This window comes from Tyto alba, unplaced genomic scaffold, assembly GCF_018691265.1.
Source record: "Tyto alba isolate M040663 unplaced genomic scaffold, T.alba_DEE_v4.0 Super-Scaffold_23, whole genome shotgun sequence".
NCBI lineage: Eukaryota > Metazoa > Chordata > Aves > Strigiformes > Tytonidae > Tyto > Tyto alba.
The window spans coordinates 1,052,162-1,069,772 of record NW_024881297.1 but is presented as its reverse complement, the minus strand read 5'-3'; the positions used below and the strand labels follow the sequence as shown (position 1 = coordinate 1,069,772).

Below are 17,611 nucleotides of genomic sequence, written 5' to 3'. Positions count from 1 at the left end.
TTTTCTTTAGAAAAACCTCACCTATTACCATTTGTCACAAAGACTAACCTGCATTCAGAGGCTCAAAGTAGCAGAGCAGTAATCCTCTGTATACCCCTCCAGTATTTACCTATGCAGATTAAATGAAAACAAAGTGAGGTATCACAAGCATCATGCAGACATTACTCCCACCAACAAAAAAAGGAACACCATGTCTGACTTGCCAGAAACACAGAATGTTAATAAAAACCAGTTTCCTTCATTATTGAGTTATACAGCAGCTTTCCACAAGCAACTGCATTAGTTGCTCTGGGGGGGACCGAGTAAAGGTAACAGAAGTGTTGAACATACTGCAATTTCAACAGAATAAAAAAACCCAACCTTATGGCTTGAAAGTGTGATGGCCTTTCAGCTGCAACTGTGGAAATTGGATGGCAATACTTCAGAAGTTATAGAAATACTTTTATTAAAGTAAGTATTATTACATGCAAAGAAATAAAAAAACCAAGCACACAGACTGGGAAGCTTTCAGCTACTGACAAAAGGCATTTAAAACGTCTTCAGTTTTGACAACACACTCCTGTTTGTGACAATGTTTCTTGTTACAGAATTTGAAAGTGAAAGTCACAAATTAGATTTATTTTTAATTTTCATAAAGTGGGATTTGAATTACACCATTTCCCTCCTGAGCTTGATCATCAGGTCTACAAGGAAAGATGTCAGGTACTAGGAGATTCTTGGACGTGTTTTTCTTCATCGCCTTCTGTATTTTTTTCTTCATCTCCTACTTTCTCCACCTGAGGCAGAAGTCCATCAAGGTTCAAGAGCAAACCTTCACTGGTTGCAGATCTAATAACCAACTTCTGCACAAGGGGACCTAGAAAACAAAGGAAAATGCCAATTTGGTCACACTACCACTTTTCATGTCTCCTGGCTGATTTATCTTAGTCATAACTCATACTGTGTCAAGCACATGAGTGGAATCAGAACTAGACAGGTAGACAAATCCCTTTGGTACAGGGAGTTTAACATCCATGCTGGCAGATTGGGTTCAACATGCAATTCACAGTCTGGTGCCATCAAAGATGCTAATTTGATGGATACCTTAGTCCCCCAAAGAAACTATTCCTAATTCAGGATCCTACCATGAAGTTCCGAGTGAACCTTTTGACGAGAAGAACAACCACAAAACCAGTCAGATTTCTTTATGGAAGATTAAATAGAGCTACGTTATACTTTAAGAACATCTGCCTGGTGGCATATTTATAGTCTTGCATTAGATCAAGTGACTTGCAGAGGAATGACGTTTTAGTGGTAACTACATAGCTCCATGAAGACATGCTGTTACGTATGGGAAGTCTGAAAGGAACTACAGAACAGATATCTACAGCTAGTTGGTCTAAGTGATTGATGGTTAGCAAGCATATCTTGATTCCATTGTTGTAAAGATGTATTAATTATCAAGTTTGCTTCCTATAAACGACAAATATTTTTAACCATGCCAGCAAGAGACCCACCACAAGAATCAAGCTTGATACCACAAAATCAGTAGAAATGCTACTAAGACCAGAAGAGCTTACCTTTACTTAACTAGGTTGGTGTAGTTCACATATGAACTCATTAAGGACAAAAATACCACCACTTGCTGCTTCTGTTTACTTGTATTTCAAGTCAATCAACCCCTTATACCTTTTATTTGGGCTGAAATGCTTCTAAAGGCACGTGTAATTGGCTTTTTGTGGTCTGGTCTCTGTACTGGAGTTACTATTAACAGCATCACTAGAAGAGATGCAAGATGATTCTTTCTACTGACATGAAGTCAGTATTAATATAAAAAGTTGTTTCCTTAAACAAGGCTATTCTTCCATAAAATTATGTTCATAAATCACCATTTCCACTCCAGCTAAACAGATGACATTTGTTTAAAGTCTACTTCATTATGAGAAAGAGCAGCTGGCACATTAGTGTTCATGTTCTTTGCTCAGAACATTGAGCAGAACCCACAGGAACAATACACAGAATTCACATCTTTACTCCTTTGTAACCTGATCCTTTTGCTAAGGAACTACAACAAGAAAAAATATTAATGGCTTTTCCCTTGGAGCAGCAAAAATTTTAAAAATGTCTTTGTAATAGAAAAAAAAAAAATGACGGTATACCTTCAAACAGGGTAGCTAACCAAACTAGATGTTAAGTGAAGCACAGGTTTTAACAGATGCAACTGCAGGTAGATTCCTGGTTCAGATTTTTTGCATTAAGCCACAACAGGGTCACGTCAGCGGGGTAAAACCAATGCACACAGATGCTGAAGACCTCCGTGCCTCATAAGGATTTCCTTGTATGGCTTTAACCTATTTAAACATCAAGCTTGAAAACTTACTGTTGTACAACACCTCACTCCTTTCCTTACAGAGACACTTATGTCATGCTGCAGTGCAATTAAGAGTTCACATCCATAAGAGCAGATGCTATTCATGCCCTTGCAGGCTGTCAAGTTCATAGGTCTTGATTTACCAAGTTGCCTAACAGCTCCCTCTTCCTGTCCCAAGGTAGACAAAGCAGCAAAGTCATTTAATGACAAGCTGGTAAAGAACATTCATTTCATAATTTTGTTTGCTGTAACTTCAACTAGCACATTATAAGAACAGTTACTTACCAGAAGTCGATGGCTTGAGTGTGCAGATATCGTGGATAAGTGTTTTGAGATTGGCAACTATGTGCTCAGTAGGCATATCCAGCTGAAAAAGGGTAACGCAGAGTTAGCTGTGGTGATACTTAAAAGCCTAGATTCGTTAATCTGAAAGCACTGGGTACCCGTTTATTCTATACTTGGATAGATTTTGTTTCTCTGTGTTCCCTGTTAAGGGGTTATAAATCCCATTAGCAGCGTTATCCAAATGAATCTGAGAAATAAGTGTTTTATACGTGGTTATACGCTCATGATTTTTTCTCCGTATTTCTACTCATGACAAAAATCTCCACTGTTCTGTAACAACACATAGCAGGTAAAAGCATTAAAAAACAATGTATGTACAAGTGTTTTCACAAAAATCATACTAAAATAAAGTATTTGAGGGAAGAAGCTTCAAGAAGTACTTATCAAAAGCCACAAAACAGATCAACTCAAAAAACACAAGCATCTGAAATTGAAGGTATTAAGAATCTATTTACAGAATCAAATGAAGAATTTGAAAAGTATCAAGTTTCCTCCCCTTTCCTTTCCTATTTTAACATATTATATGGAATTTCTACTTTTTACAAAGTACATGGAAGCATTGAGCTCTAAACATACACCAGTTCTGCACCTACCCTTTATACACACCCCAGTTCCCATCCATGGCATTTTTGACCTTCCAACAAAAACTGTGGTCTGATGGCTCCTCGTTCTGCCCAGTGTCCTCATCTAACGGAGCACTCCAGCACACCTCACTTCAGACACAATACGTGACCCACACTGGACCAATCACAGATACTTGGAAGTGAACCAACACTGTTGTCAAAAAAATTAATACCTCCATCTTCCGTCATATATCAATCACCTTAACCATGACTACTATTCATCTCATCTGGACTCCCTTCAAGAACGTGCAGCTCATGATCAAGGGTCACACCAACCTGAACACCCTCAGGTCAAAGCCAGGGCTGAGCCATCTCTCAGCTCCTGGAGAGCTTAACAAGCATTTCTCAGACTTAATGTTTGCATGCTATAATGCCCTGCTATGCTTTATTTAATTTGCTATTTGGTCTCATATCATCCACGTATCTTTATGCAAATGAAAAATCAAATTATTCTTCTGGATGTTTCAACTATGGAATTAAGGTATCATTTATTCTCACAAAATTAACTCCATTTCAGGGGAACATACAGGCATCACCAGGGTCTCCTCTTTCTCTCCACCACTCAACAATGTAGCATAAGCAGATTTTATTAATATCTCACTGATCTGTAAATGTATGCATTACTTTGCCATAGAAATGCTGTTATACTTGACTACTCTCCTCCCAGATATGGTCCATTAGTCTCTACACTCTTCTGGCAGACTTACAATCCAAATGCAGTTCCTCTCCAACGCAGGCCAGAACACATCTGTCTATCATTGTTATGCTGATTGCAACATGCTTAATCATTCATAAATTAACAGACGTAAAAATCTGTTTGTTAATGCTGAGCATTCCACTTGGCTGACAGACTCACCATGCTGTACTGAATTCAGAATAAAGGAATACTCAGAACCATTTAAACCAAACAATTTATTGGTAATAACTAATTAGAAACTATACTTTAAATGAAGGTTCGAATAGTGTTTGCTTGCAAACCTTATACTACGATCAGGTCTTAAGCGAACCTTCAGTTGTACAGTTTCACTGAGCTACTTGGCATTTATCATCTGTAACAGCCTAGAAGCATTCATAAGAGACAGAATTTGCAAGTTGCTCTAAACAAGTTAAAATTTTTTATAAACATTTAGAAGTACAACACGTTATAAGGCAAGACCCACCTCAAAATATGAAGATATTAGTTAACAGTCTGTATTTGTTAAGACAGGAAAATAGGACAGTGACTTGCATTCAGTCAGACAACATGACACATCCCAAGAGATCACACAACATCATTTACTTGAGATGCTTACAGCTCCATAACGAAGACAGGTAATGCTCAGAGGGTTCCAAATATTTCAAAATAGCTGCTATATCCAAATAAATATACCAGCTTTCAAATAAGTATTCCACAGTAAATCCTTGTGCATACACACTCACTGTGTATCAGCACTTAGACATTTAGTTTAATTCAAACCTTCGCCACACTGACAAAAGTACTCTGGACCAGATCTTCAGGGCTGTGCAAGCTGCTCTGTTCAGATCAATTCCGTGAGAGCTAAATCAAAGTAAAAGTAAAAAATAGAAGTCCTGAGTCTTCCTGAAGAATAACCATGCCTGCAGGGGGAGCAACTATAAATGAATGACTTAGTATATACTGTCATCTTCTGAGGTACTTTGTGGTTAGGTTGTATTTATACTACAATCAGAACACAGAAATGAATTATTACTTATCTTACTGTTTAAAGTTTAGGATGCTTCTCTCAAGAGCAGCACAAGGTGCTGTAAAAAGATTCAAGGAAATGATTGGTTTTTGTTTCTGGGCTTTTTTTTTTTTAATTATTTTTTAAAGAAATATATTTGTCTTTACAAGGGCCTCCCGCTAACTCTGCTGCCTAGTGGGAAATTGTGTAATGCTGAATATTAACAAGGCAAGTTTCACCAAAACAGGTAATTTTTAAAACTTGATTCACAAAGCTGCGCTGCTTCTAATCTTCCAGGAGATCTTCAGAAGACCACAACTGAATACACAGAGGAGCCACTCAGCTATTTGCTGGCTCAATATGCAAATGGGGAACAAAAATCTGCCCTGTTATTAAAACACTAGCTTTAACCACATAACTGCTTTTCTAAGCTGTAGTTAGAGAATTGTATCAAGAAATCATTCAGAGCACTGAAACTCTATTGCAGACTTAATTACCAGGCAGCTTGGATCTAACGCACATGTAGGGAATGGCAGTCACGGCAGGGCAGAAAAAAACTCGACAGAAGATGAGAAATGATTAACACAAAATTATTAACTCTGCAAAACAAGATTATTGCCAGCTATTTAACTCAATGCTTTAAGAATCGGAGGGCAGGAAAATAAAGCTAGAAACTAGCCCGTAAGAAAGCCCGCAAGTAAACACAGCAGAGCTGCTGGAAATGGTAGAAGCAGTACGGAGCGTGCGCCTCTCGAGGAGTAAAGCAAGTTATGCTGTGGAAAGAACCCAGTGCTTCAGACATTCAAGTGCAAGAGCACGAACAGCCTCCCTCCAAAAAGAGCAAGGCAGCGAAGCCCTGCAGATGCAAAGGTTACAGAGAATGAGGCTAACTCGTCCTCTCCACCACAACAGACAGAAAATAAACCCTGTTCCTGGGTGCAGGGGGGAGGATTACCCTGGAAGATACTTAACGGTCGGGAACGAATAAATAAAAGATGACTTAAATAAAATGAAGTAAAATCCAGTACAAATCATTTATACATCAAAACAGAAAGACCCAGCAACAGAAAATTAACAGAATCAAAACACAGCTAATAGAGAAAGGTTTCTTGATAGGAATTTAGAACAATTTCTTCAGTTTAGAGCCTGGTTTACAATGGTTTCACTACTTAGGCTAAAAAAAAAAAACCCAAAGCTGACAGTTCTTAAGTTCAGGTCATGCACTGAGTAACATATATACAAACGTACACAGCCACTGCACTCTGCAACTTGATTACCTAGCATACAAATCCAAGGAGTGACCTCTGCTACATACTACACAAAAATCAAAATCCATGCTAACGCAAAATAACCAAGAATGGCACTTCCATTGCTTACTGAGTACTCTAAACATACCTATCACTTGCCAGGACTGGTCCTCCAAACAAACAAACAAAAAAAAAAAAAACCCAAACCAAATCAAACTAACCAAAGAAACATCAACCTACTTTGTTGCTAGCAGACTGGACATACTGTTACATCTAATGAAATGAACATAGCATCTTATCCAAAATTAGACAAGGCTATCTGTCTATTAAAAAAATAAAAGTTTCATACAACTTAAAATTAAGTGAAACAGTAAAACTGAAATAACCCCCCATTTATTCATGAGTGGCACTTATCCTTTATTTTTGCTATTCAAAGGAACGGTACTTTATCATCTCAGCTACTAACACTTTAGACTCTAATATTTTAAAGCTATTTATCCAAAATAAATTTAAAAGTAGTAAGAAATAATATTTAAAGGTAAGTGAAATTATTTTTAACAGGTATGGTACCCCTAAAACAACACTGCAGACTTCATATATGACTCCAACTACACTTCTCATAAACATGGTTTGTGTAGAAGAAATATGAAATACCAATTACATTCCAAGTAAGTCAATCCAACTTCCCTTATTCCTGTGTCCAGTGAGAATCTCTGTAATACACACCTGCATGACCATGTTGTTTTACTCCACCTATTTTTGCCTGGAGGAAGGCAAACCCAGCCTTTTTTGGGTTTGGTTTGTTTTTTTTTTTTGTTTGTTTGGTTTGGGTTTTTTTTGCATTCACGCACATCTAACAAAATAGGCACTTTCAATTCAGTCATTTTGTTTCACATTCAAGAAATTCAGAAGAGGTGTAAAGCTTGAGCCTCTATCTCACTCACATGATCTGTTCTTCCGGCAAACACTATAAAGAATAAATGCTATATACTCTTAAAATAATGGCTAGTACAGCAGGGCAAATCAGTCCAGGCCCTATTCCTTGAATCAGTTTTCTACTATTTCCTCTTGCCCCTTTTTGAAGTTGCCAGAACAAATATATATTAGCACTGACCCACCCATGTTTCTTCCAGCCTTCTCTTCAACTGAGGGCTTCCCACAGCAAGTCATGAGGACTTCAAACTCCTATAATAAAGGCTGTAATAGTCAGAAAATTAAGTGGTTTAGCATCTTCACTCAGAACACAGGTAACAAGCTTTTCTGAAGATCTATAGGACAAAGCAGTCATTAAAAACTATCCATTCCAAAAATGGAATTGGAACTTTTATGGCTTTATCTCATGGCATTTAATAGAGCTGGACTGCCTGGTGACCATTCAACCAGAAAGCTAAATGAGTTCTCAGAGCACCTTGATTGGGCTCACAGCTATGGTATCGGGGGGACAGGCAGGGAGGAATCTACTCCAAGTCCCTTACTACAGCTGTTGAGATACAAACTAGGAAGAATAGAAAACCCACGGAGAGCCAGAATTTCAGGATTGGCTCCCTCAACAGCAAGATCTCAAATTTCAACTATCCACAAAAAAATATATATTTATATTTCAGTCAAATACAAAACAAGAAATGAATTAATGATAAGAGACATCCATTATTCCCTTCATCCCCCAATAAACATATTTCAACTCTCAAGCATTCCAAATGGCAAGAGCTAACAGCTCTTCCTCAACTGTGAGATTTCCCCCTCCCCTTCCTTTAAGGAGTTCAAAGCTAAGGATTCATTAGGCTTTTTTTTCCTTTTTCAAGCGACACTGACACTTCAGGCCTTCAATCCCATTAATAGCCAAGGCAGGTAGATGCTACTTTTCTGCAAATTGGCTTTTCTGTTTCCTGCATTAACTCACACTTCCATGCACCTGTATGTTCTGCGTACCAAGCTGGAAAGACCTCTGGTTCAGTTCACATCTCCCTGTACTTCTAACCCTGTGAATGAAAAAGTGCTCCTGTAAACATGTCCCTTCCCAGAAAATACATCCTTCCAAACAGACCTTAAAGGCTCACCTGAAACCTTCTTACTCTTTTTCCATAGAGCCACCATTGTGCAGGCAGCTCCCTGCACAGGTAAGAAGATACACTAGAAATTCCTCCCTGGTGTCACATTTGGACTCTGGTTTTCCTAAATACGACTCCAACTTGGGGAAAAAGGAAATTTTGTGATGATCAACAGCAACCTGTCTGGACTCAAGACTTAGGTCAAAATTCTCCAAAAAATGCCTTTAAGCTGCCTTCTGCAGTCAGCCTGATTCTGAAGGAGATATCCCGAGCGTCCTCATTTGTCCCCCTTCTGCTTTAAGCTCCATGTCTTAAAAGAACATTTTACATTCTCAGTTTCACAACTTCAGATCTACTGATTAAACTTAAGTGCTGCTAACTTCTGGGCTTTTCAAACACATCTCAGTTACTAAGAAAACACCACTGAGGCTGCTGACTGACGTGTGAGCGCAGCGTTACCTCAAGCCACCGGCCATAATTGAACTAACAGGCAACCGGAGACAGCAGTGCTAAAGGGAAAACATCTCTGAGAAACACCAGCTTGGCATACTCCCAGAAACATCTACACTACTGTTCAGAATACAGCAATAGATCTTCATGCTTCTGTGTGATTCATAAATTATTATTTTCTCACTGATAAGACTTTTAAATTCAAAGAAAGCTCATGATTTAGTGGTGAGCAGATACGCACAGCCACTCAAGGCGCTCTCGGCCTCCTAGAGCCTTGCCTGCACTCGATTTCCTTCCAGCGCCGCTGTGCAAACAGCAGAAAAACTAGGTCAGGTAAAGGATGGTAGCTAGGGAGGGTGGAGACATTTTACACAAGCCATAACCACTGAGTCATCATCCCTCTGCGTGCAACTCGCTACGCAACAGTGTGCCAGAGCATGTCGCACCGTGTGTGTGCAGTTAGTCACCTCCGCCACGCAGCTGACATTAACCCAGCACGTACAATCTCTGTAAGTAAACCCTCATCAGACCGTTTCTGATCCACGATCAAGAGTTCAGTCGTGAGAACCTATTGTTTACTCGTAACAGCGTGACATCTCTGGCTGCACCAAACCTGAAGTGCCGTGAAACTGCAGGACTGAGCGGCCTAGGCACAGAACCTGAGGTAATCTCTAACACCAGCATCTTACATCCGCACCAGGACATGGTTTTAACTTCAGAAACTCCAGCCACAGCTGCAGAACGTCACACTAAGCAGAACCAACCACAATTGCACTGAATACCGTCAAGACAGTGTTCTTCAGTCACCTTTATTAAGGTGAGTAATTCACCTTATTTTTCTTCTCTGTTACACAAGAAGAAACTTTCTAATAAGGTTAATCTGCAGTTATTTTTCAGGCTGATCTACAGTATAAAATGATGAAGGTTTAAGCAGTCCAAACCAAAACTTAAGGAATGCAGTCACAGCACTTGAAACTAGGACTGATCGATGGATTCGAGGCGTTTCACACAGTCCGTTACTTTCAAACAACTAAAGATACTTCTTGCCTGTACCAAAGTGCAAAATATAACACACTTCTGCAGGAGCAACCCAAGAACCTCAGTTTTGAGTATCATATGGAGGAGCAAGTCATTGGAATTCACATGCACAAGGCAGAGCTGCCAGCCAGAATGAAGAAACTTCCTTATCTCTAACACACCAGACAAAGCTTCAGGGGTTAGATATCTTGTACACTTCCTTTCTGTACCAGTATCAGCTAAAGGAAAACTAAACATCAGGCAGGATTACAAATAGACAAAAGAGAATGGAAACAAAGAACAGTTTGGAGCGGGGAAAATAAACAAACACATTAAAGAAAACATTAAGGGTCAAAAAAAAAAAATAAATAAAAGAGAAAAGATACTCTTCTATAACTCAATTTCTTAAATGACAGCAAAGCACAAATTACTTCTCTATTTCAGTTGTCATGCAAACAGTTCTTGCTTTTGGCTCCAATCCAGAACTAGTTATCAAAATTAAATGACTCTTTGATTATTAGGTTAAAGCAAACATTTTTGATCCACCTGTGTATACTGACTATGGAGTTACAACTCACAATTTATTTACTTAAAAAAAATACTAAATAAGCTTTATTTTAACTCACAGAAGAGTGTTGGGGAAGGCAGGAGGAAAGGGAAGCCTTTTCTCCCTCAGATATCAACTCCCAAGATTACTAGGAATAGTACCTTTTTCATCCTTTTTTGTTCATTATTACAATTCCTTGCCAATATAGTGGCAAATACAGATGTCGTTCTTGGCATCCTTAACTTTTTAGCATCAGGTGTGCCTCGCTCTCAGTTTTAGTGGAGCCATCTTCTATGAGCACACATTAACAGTGTACAGGGCTCACATCAGCTGAACATGTCACGCAACAAAGAGTTCCACTTACTTCATAGGTCAGTTAAAGAACATGGTTCAAAATCTTGCAAACACACAGATTAAAACCATGTTTTTCCCCATCTTTTAATATTAACTTCAGTTCTGCTCAGTAGAAAAAACTTAAGAACTCTATATACAACTTACTCTTGCTATTCTTGTCTTGATTACACACTCATCTGTTACTGCGTACTCAAGACCTTCTCTGAAGAGTTGCAGCATTTTGGGAATGTCATGGCCCAGAGAATCTAATTTAAAAAAAAAAAAAAAAAAAGGGGGCAAAAAAGTTATCTGAGTAATGCTTATTAGCATGGCTAGGTGTAATATTACTAAAGACAGAATTCAGACTTTCAATTTATGCAGTTAACACGGTTTCATGGACAAAGCAACAGCATCATCACATATACTATGTAAATTGTTTCTATCTTCTCTCCTTCCTCACTAATCAGCAGACATGAATAGCTAATACAGTAGGAAAGGTAACAAAAGCTTCACTTCAAATAACCACTTTATGTATATATAAAACAAATCTCTATTACCTAAGGCAATTAAAGCAGCTTGAAAGACCAAATACTACTGAGTTAGGTTGAGAACAAGCCTAAAGTCTTCCTTGAGAATGAAGTCTACAACTATGTAATAGCAAGGTGACACACAACCTGGCACACACTGGCCCAATCCAGCCACTCCCACAAGTCAAGACAACCGTTTCTTATCTCGACTGCAAGGGCTCAGTTGACAGATTTACGCCATCACTCAATTGCTTCAAATACAAGCATTACTTCTCCCACACAACTTTTGATGGCTCCAAGAGAAATCAGCCCTGGATAAGCTACAAATCAAGTAAGTTCATAATAGCATACTATAGCTTTCATTTGTTCTAAAAATTATCTGGAGTATTCTCTGTTGCAATGTTTTGGAAAGGTTAACAGGTTCGTCTCGAATGTACAGAAGCCTAAAAACACCGGCTGCAGCTTGTAAAATATTAAGACAGCTGGGGAACAGAAGTAAGAGATATGGTTCAAAACTCAGTGCTTGACAGAGCTGGCACAGGCTCTACGTTTGAAAAAAATCCTTACATTTTTTTCCGTATTTGAAACGGACCCCTGACACATAGCTAAAATAAAGTAAGTCAGCAAGGGAGGACAGAAGCATTGAGACTGATGTTTGTTGCTGTGAAAACCTAACGTGAAGAGGAAACGGTTCAGCAGGATTAACAAGCATAGGGGCAAATAATAAACAAATTTATCTGGATTTTAATCCCGCATTTGCTTTGTGTAGGACAAATGCATAGTTTTCCTAATTCCTAAAACTACTCCCCAAAAAAACCCAAGTGGTTCAGTCACATACAGTCTGATACTCAATGTAATTATACATCCTCATCAAAAAAGTTTCAGCATCACTTCTAGAGCTCAGTCTTGTTAAATACTTGAGATTTATAAGAAAGAATTTCTTCTTACTTTTTTTTGTGCTTGGGTATTTTTGTTTTAGTTTGTTCCTTAACGGTATTAGCTTAGGTATTATTGCAGGAACAGCTACATAGAAGTCCACTTGGATTTCATCTTCCAAAATCTGCAATTAAAAAATGAAATATACTTAGGAATACAATAAATGACATATGGAAGTTGACCTAAAAGCATGTCTGAGCACAGAAATCCACCTCTCATTTGTCATATCAGCTGATAACTTCAAGCTAGGGTTTACTAGAAATTAAGTTTCTTGCTCTCCCCCCACCCCAGATAAGTTAGGATATTTATATAATTCTTAAAAAAAAATATAATAAATACCCATTTGATTAATTCAACTCCTCCCACAACAGCAGCTCCATTCTCTCGAGCTATTTCAGCTTCTTGCTCATTCTGTTAAGAGAAAAAAAAGAAAAAAAAAAAGAAATATCTGTACTAGCAACTAATCCATGTCAACAGCACTGGATAGGTGATTTATCTTCAACAACTGGATATAAAAAACAGGCTGTCTACAGGTTAAGAACCATGCTTTAAGTCAATCCAAGACCAAACATATCTAATGCCAGTGATTGAACATAGGAGCAGCAACTCCACTTTGGTCCAGATCCCAGTAAGAAGCAATAGTCAAGTCTTTAGTCAGCTTCTAGTGGAAGAGAAGAAAAGCCCATTCCATTTGCTGAGGAGCCCTATGAGAAACGCTTTTTCTCCCACCTCCATCCCATGGAAACTACAACGAACCATCCACTGGATGGAGCCACCATCTTACCCTAAGCTTAAAGAAGAGCACTGAGCATGCTACTAAAAACCACTGTAAAATAAGGCTATGCAGCTTCTGGAAGTGGCTTCAAAGAGCATTTAGAAATTAACCTCCTCTGCAAGGTTTCGCTTTTAATAGTCTGAAATACAGAAAGGTAAAAGGCATTGGTTTTGTAAAAACTTTTGCTCAAGCTTTTGATACAAGTAGATATGCGGGACTCAAAGCCAGAATCAACTTTTCCTCACAAGAATAAACTGAATAGCACCACGCTTTCATCCAAAAGCACTAGCAAGTGTTTCAGTCACTCAACCTTCTTCCACACATACAGCTTTACAAGGCATGGAATCTCTTACCCCACAGGAATTTGAGTGAAAAGAGAAGATTGTGAGATACAGCACCAAACAACCTGGCATGCTCAGGTCTTTTGTCAGCCCTCCATTCTGTAGGAAGATTCTCACCTTGTAGCTCAGGTAGAGAATTTCACAAAAATGAAGCCCCACAGGTAGCCAACTAGATCTGTGACAGATCTCTAGGACAATGTCAGACAGACGTATGTAGGTCTATTCTGTTAAAATGATTAACTGGCAAAAGGACAGCACCAGAGTCTGAGACTGGTCTCATACACATGCTACAAGTGCTCTACACACCATTTCACATTAGTGAACTCCTAAGAGAGTAGAGGACTGTTAAATTGTTTAGGGGTTTTGAGGAGAAGTTACTTTCCTCTCTTCCCACAAAGATACCCTGTTACAGCAGAAACTACTGTGAGTAACACCCACTTCTAACCTGCACTGCCTAAGGCTTGAGACAGCAGGGACTGACATGGCTGCTACACTAACCCATCTGCCTGTATTACAAAAAGGTGGCAAAGGTTTTATGCTATAAATGATCTTTAATCATCTCTTCCTTAGTCACATCTATGCAGATGTTTACTCCCTAAGTACACTGCTATAATAATCTACATATACGTAAACCTCTCAAGATGAAGGAAACCCTTTAAGATGCTTATTAATACATTAAGACGCTGCCCAAGATGAATCCCAGACAGACTTAAGAGTTCTGTAAAGCATTCGCAGAGTATTCTCAATAAAAGGGCTAGTACTTGCATGGGAACTAGTTTTGTTGCAAGAGCATGCTAGATACGTAAAACATAAAGCAAGTAATTCAGGCTTACCCACCTCCGTGAAAACCAAGACCTTGTTCATTTCATCTATAAAGCGATATGGCAGAAGAACAGTGTTTGCAAATGGTTCCACTTTTTTCTAATAGGAAAGAAAAATATTAAAACAAAGAAAAAAAAAAAACATGACATAAGGGCAAATTACACAATCACATGGAATTGGTCCCCTAAATAGCAATCTTACCCACAGTTTTCTTCCACAGAGGTCATAACAGACAAGCATGATGACTAAGTTTTGACTGCTTTTTTATGTCTGGTATATACTCAAATCTAAACTTAACAGACATTAATTAATTATGCTGCAGTTTGCCCACAAGACGGGCTGGGATCAGCAACTCCAGTGTAGGACTGCTACCAGGCTTGGGTGCAGTCAATAACAAACACTGGGGTGCTGAAGTTGCAGCTTATCTAAATGATGTTTCTGATGCAACGGCCATTGCAAACCACCAGCAAAAAATGTGTCTCTCACCAAGTACTAGGAATACAACGCAGTGTCTGAAAGCAGGAGCAAGAGCTCTGCATTTCTTCAAGCATGAACTTATTTTCTAGTTCTAAGGGGCCAAAGGGATATTTAGTTACACATGTGAAGAAACCAAGTGGCCTGTTTTCTACTTATGAAGGAAGCAGGAGTTTTAGGGAAAATCTAAGCTGGGCTAGACACCTTTAAATCAAAAAACACCCCAAGCAAACAAGCAACAGCATTCTTCCAAGCGACATTATTAAAAAAAATCAAAACAAGGTGAAGGTCAGAGGCAGGAAGAAGATTGTCTTTACACTTCTCCCTGTAACAACCATCCCAGAACAAAACACACATGTGGTTCTGGTAGCACATCTTTCACTGGAAAGCCTGAACAGATGCAAAGCTTAGTTTGATCAGTTCTGTTCAGACATGAATATTAGTCACATGATAGCCTGTCATCAAAATCCTCAGTGGTGCTATCTTCACCTCAGGAGCATGAGGGATATTTAATAATTCTACATGTATAAAGGCACAAAGACACCTGCAAAAGCACACATTATTCTGACAATCTGAGAAGGCAGACAGTAGCATTTGCTCTGCACTTAAAACACAGCTTTCTCACGTTAAAGAGAAAAAACTATCAAGCACTGTACACACTTCCAACCTACCTTCTTCTGTAGTGCCATATCTAGGAATACATTAACGTAGATATACTGTCTGGGGCCAGTGAAATCCAGTTCTTGAAATTTCTTTAGCATACCCACAGCTACTTCCACATCATAGGATGGCCGTTCATAATACCACGTCAAGTATACATCATCCACAGGCTTGCTCTTCAGCAGCCGCCTCTTAGTTACTGGCTTGGTTTTTTTTTCTTCCTGCTTGGTCTTTTGTGAATCTTTTTTGGCAGTTCTGAGACAAACAAAAAATATTGTTAGATCATCAACTGAAAAGTTTAGCACGTGTTCCAACAGAAAAAAAGTAGACACTGTCACGTGTCACTTACGAAGTAACAATTAGTTAACAAGAAGCGTTCTACCCAAAGATGAACAGCATCCCTAAATTCACCCCAGATAATTATCTCAGACATGGCCAAGACAGAAATCAAACAATCAGAAATCAAAAGCTCTGAAGTCAATTAAGCTCCTCAAACAACATAACCACATTTGTGCAGCATGGAACCAAGTTAATGACCTCCTATTGCATCAAAGCAAAGCCAGGCTAAGATAAGACATTAAGAGATCTTGCCCTCACGTGGACTGGTAGCAGGCACTATGCCTGAGCTGCTTCTCAATTGAACAAATAACCACATGCCTTCCCAGTAACCAGGAGCCACATCTGCAGGGTTGTTTTCCTTCTTATAGTGGATCATGGCAGTCCCACCTTTCAAAAAATGTTTCTCCTCCCTTTCCTGCAGCATATTGCATGCAGCTAACAAACACTAGCCCCCATCATTACTCACCTACCTATTTTCAAAGGCTCTCAAATTGGGGAGAAAAGATATTAAAGAAATAGCTAGCTACTCTATTTCTCTATTAATTATGGTGAGAGTCTGCAACACTTCAGAACGCCTGGTGTACAGCACAGTTGACTGTTCTGTGCCCAGAAGTCATTTTTAATTCTCCCACTTATACCACGATATTAGAGACAACGAATGAAAGAAAAGCAACCCGAAGCAAGGAGAGGAACTGTTTGGAACCGATTCCATACGCTCACTAGGTTTCAGGCTAACAGCACTCTGTAAACTGTAATCCAGCCATACCCTCCAAAAGCACCCATCAGAAATAGCAAGTTAATCTTTCCCCAGAACGGCTGCATTCCTTATTGCAAGGATAACAGCACACACTGCCCACGGGTCCAGCCTAGATCTCCCCTCTCCCGGCTGTTTCTCCAGCAGCTAGCGGCACACCAGCTCAGCGCAGACACGGAAAGCTTCGGGTGGAAGGAGGAGAGGAGCCGCACTCACTTGGCTGCCGCAGCGTAAGGCCGGCCGGGCGGCGCGGCGCTCACCGAGGCGCCGGCGAGGCGCTGGTCGAGCCCGGGGAAGACCCACCCGCGACGTGGGGCCAGCACTGCGAGGGGAAAACAAGCATCGCCTCAGACAGACGCCGCGGCCTCCCCGCTTTCCCCGGGGCCTCCCAACCCCGCCGCCGCTCAGGGTCGCCCTCCCCCTCCCGACGCCCGCCCCGCGACTAAGGGAAAAACCACCGGCTGGACACAGAGAAGAGCCGGCAGCCACCGCCCGCGCTTGGCCAGCGCCGGGAGAGACCGCGAAACCCCTTCACCTCGCCACAGGCAGCGGGCAGTGGGCGCCGCCATCTTGCAGAGCCACCGCGGCGCACCGCGAAAAGCGTCCCCCCCCTGCCCTCCACCCGCCGCGGCAAAGGTCCCGGCGGTGCCGTTCCGCCCTGCCCAGCGTGTGTCCGGTCCCCGGCGGGGACCGGCGCGGGGGTTTGGTGAAAAGCGTCCCGCTTTTTAAAAGCGGCCTCGGTGTAAAACCGCGGTTGTTCCCGCAGCCCTGCGAACGAAGCTGGGCCCCCCCCCCGCCCCCGCCCCCCCGCTCCCCCTCAGGAGGCGCGCACAGGGCAGGGAGACCCAACATGGCGGCGCCTCCTGCGGGCAGCCAGAGCCGCTCCCCTCAGAAACTTCCCTTATTTCCGCCCAAAAGAAACATCTGCGGGGGTTAACGTTAGCGGTTTCACTCTTAACGGTTTTTTGGTTGGTTTTGTTTGTTTGTTTGTTTTTTGCTGTGAGTCCTCAGTAGTTCGAGAAAGAGATTTTTCAGGTTGCCGTCATTCTTGTTCCCTTGCGAATGCATTGGGAAAAGATCGGCCTGGTCTACAAACCTACTCAGGGGGCAGCATCCATCTAGAAGGACTTTGCTGAACCATGTCTTAAGATGTTCAGGTATATGCCATAAACTATAAACCTATATACACACATGCTTTTTGGGGGGAGGCTGTTTATTCCCCACTGATGTGTTTTTGACTAGAAACATCCCAACTCCTGCAGTTTCATTCCCCCTCCCTGATAAATCTGTGTCCAAGAATATTCTCTAAATTCAATCAAGCCCTTCCTGCTGGAAACTCTC

At 40.5% G+C, this 17,611-nt stretch overlaps 1 protein-coding gene across 1 annotated transcript; it reads right to left on the bottom strand.

Moving 5' to 3' along the window:
• Positions 1-428: 428 nt before the first annotated feature.
• On the bottom strand, positions 429-17,054 carry MRPL1 (mitochondrial ribosomal protein L1). The gene is made up of 9 exons (XM_042796331.1): positions 16,806-17,054; positions 16,487-16,592; positions 15,189-15,432; positions 14,059-14,142; positions 12,445-12,516; positions 12,118-12,229; positions 10,808-10,908; positions 2,636-2,717; positions 429-856 (listed from the first exon to the last, which is right to left on the bottom strand). Exons 1-9 carry the CDS (start codon positions 16,837-16,839, stop codon positions 699-701), a joined length of 993 nt encoding a protein of 330 aa, XP_042652265.1. The 5' UTR covers positions 16,840-17,054; the 3' UTR covers positions 429-698.
• Between the last annotated feature and the right edge of the window lie 557 nt (positions 17,055-17,611).

What these genes read in the sequence shown, in the direction of transcription:
- MRPL1 (XM_042796331.1), bottom strand. Translation starts at nt 16,839, where the DNA reads ATGGCGGCGCCCACTGCCCGCTGCCTGTGGCGAG. An exon ending in CCTTACGCTGCGGCAGCCAA is followed by an intron (nt 15,433 to 16,486) that starts GTGAGTGCGGCT and finishes TGTTTGTCTCAG; the next exon opens with AACTGCCAAAAAAGATTCAC. An exon ending in AGGTCTTGGTTTTCACGGAG is followed by an intron (nt 12,517 to 14,058) that starts GTGGGTAAGCCT and finishes TTCTCTTAACAG; the next exon opens with AATGAGCAAGAAGCTGAAAT.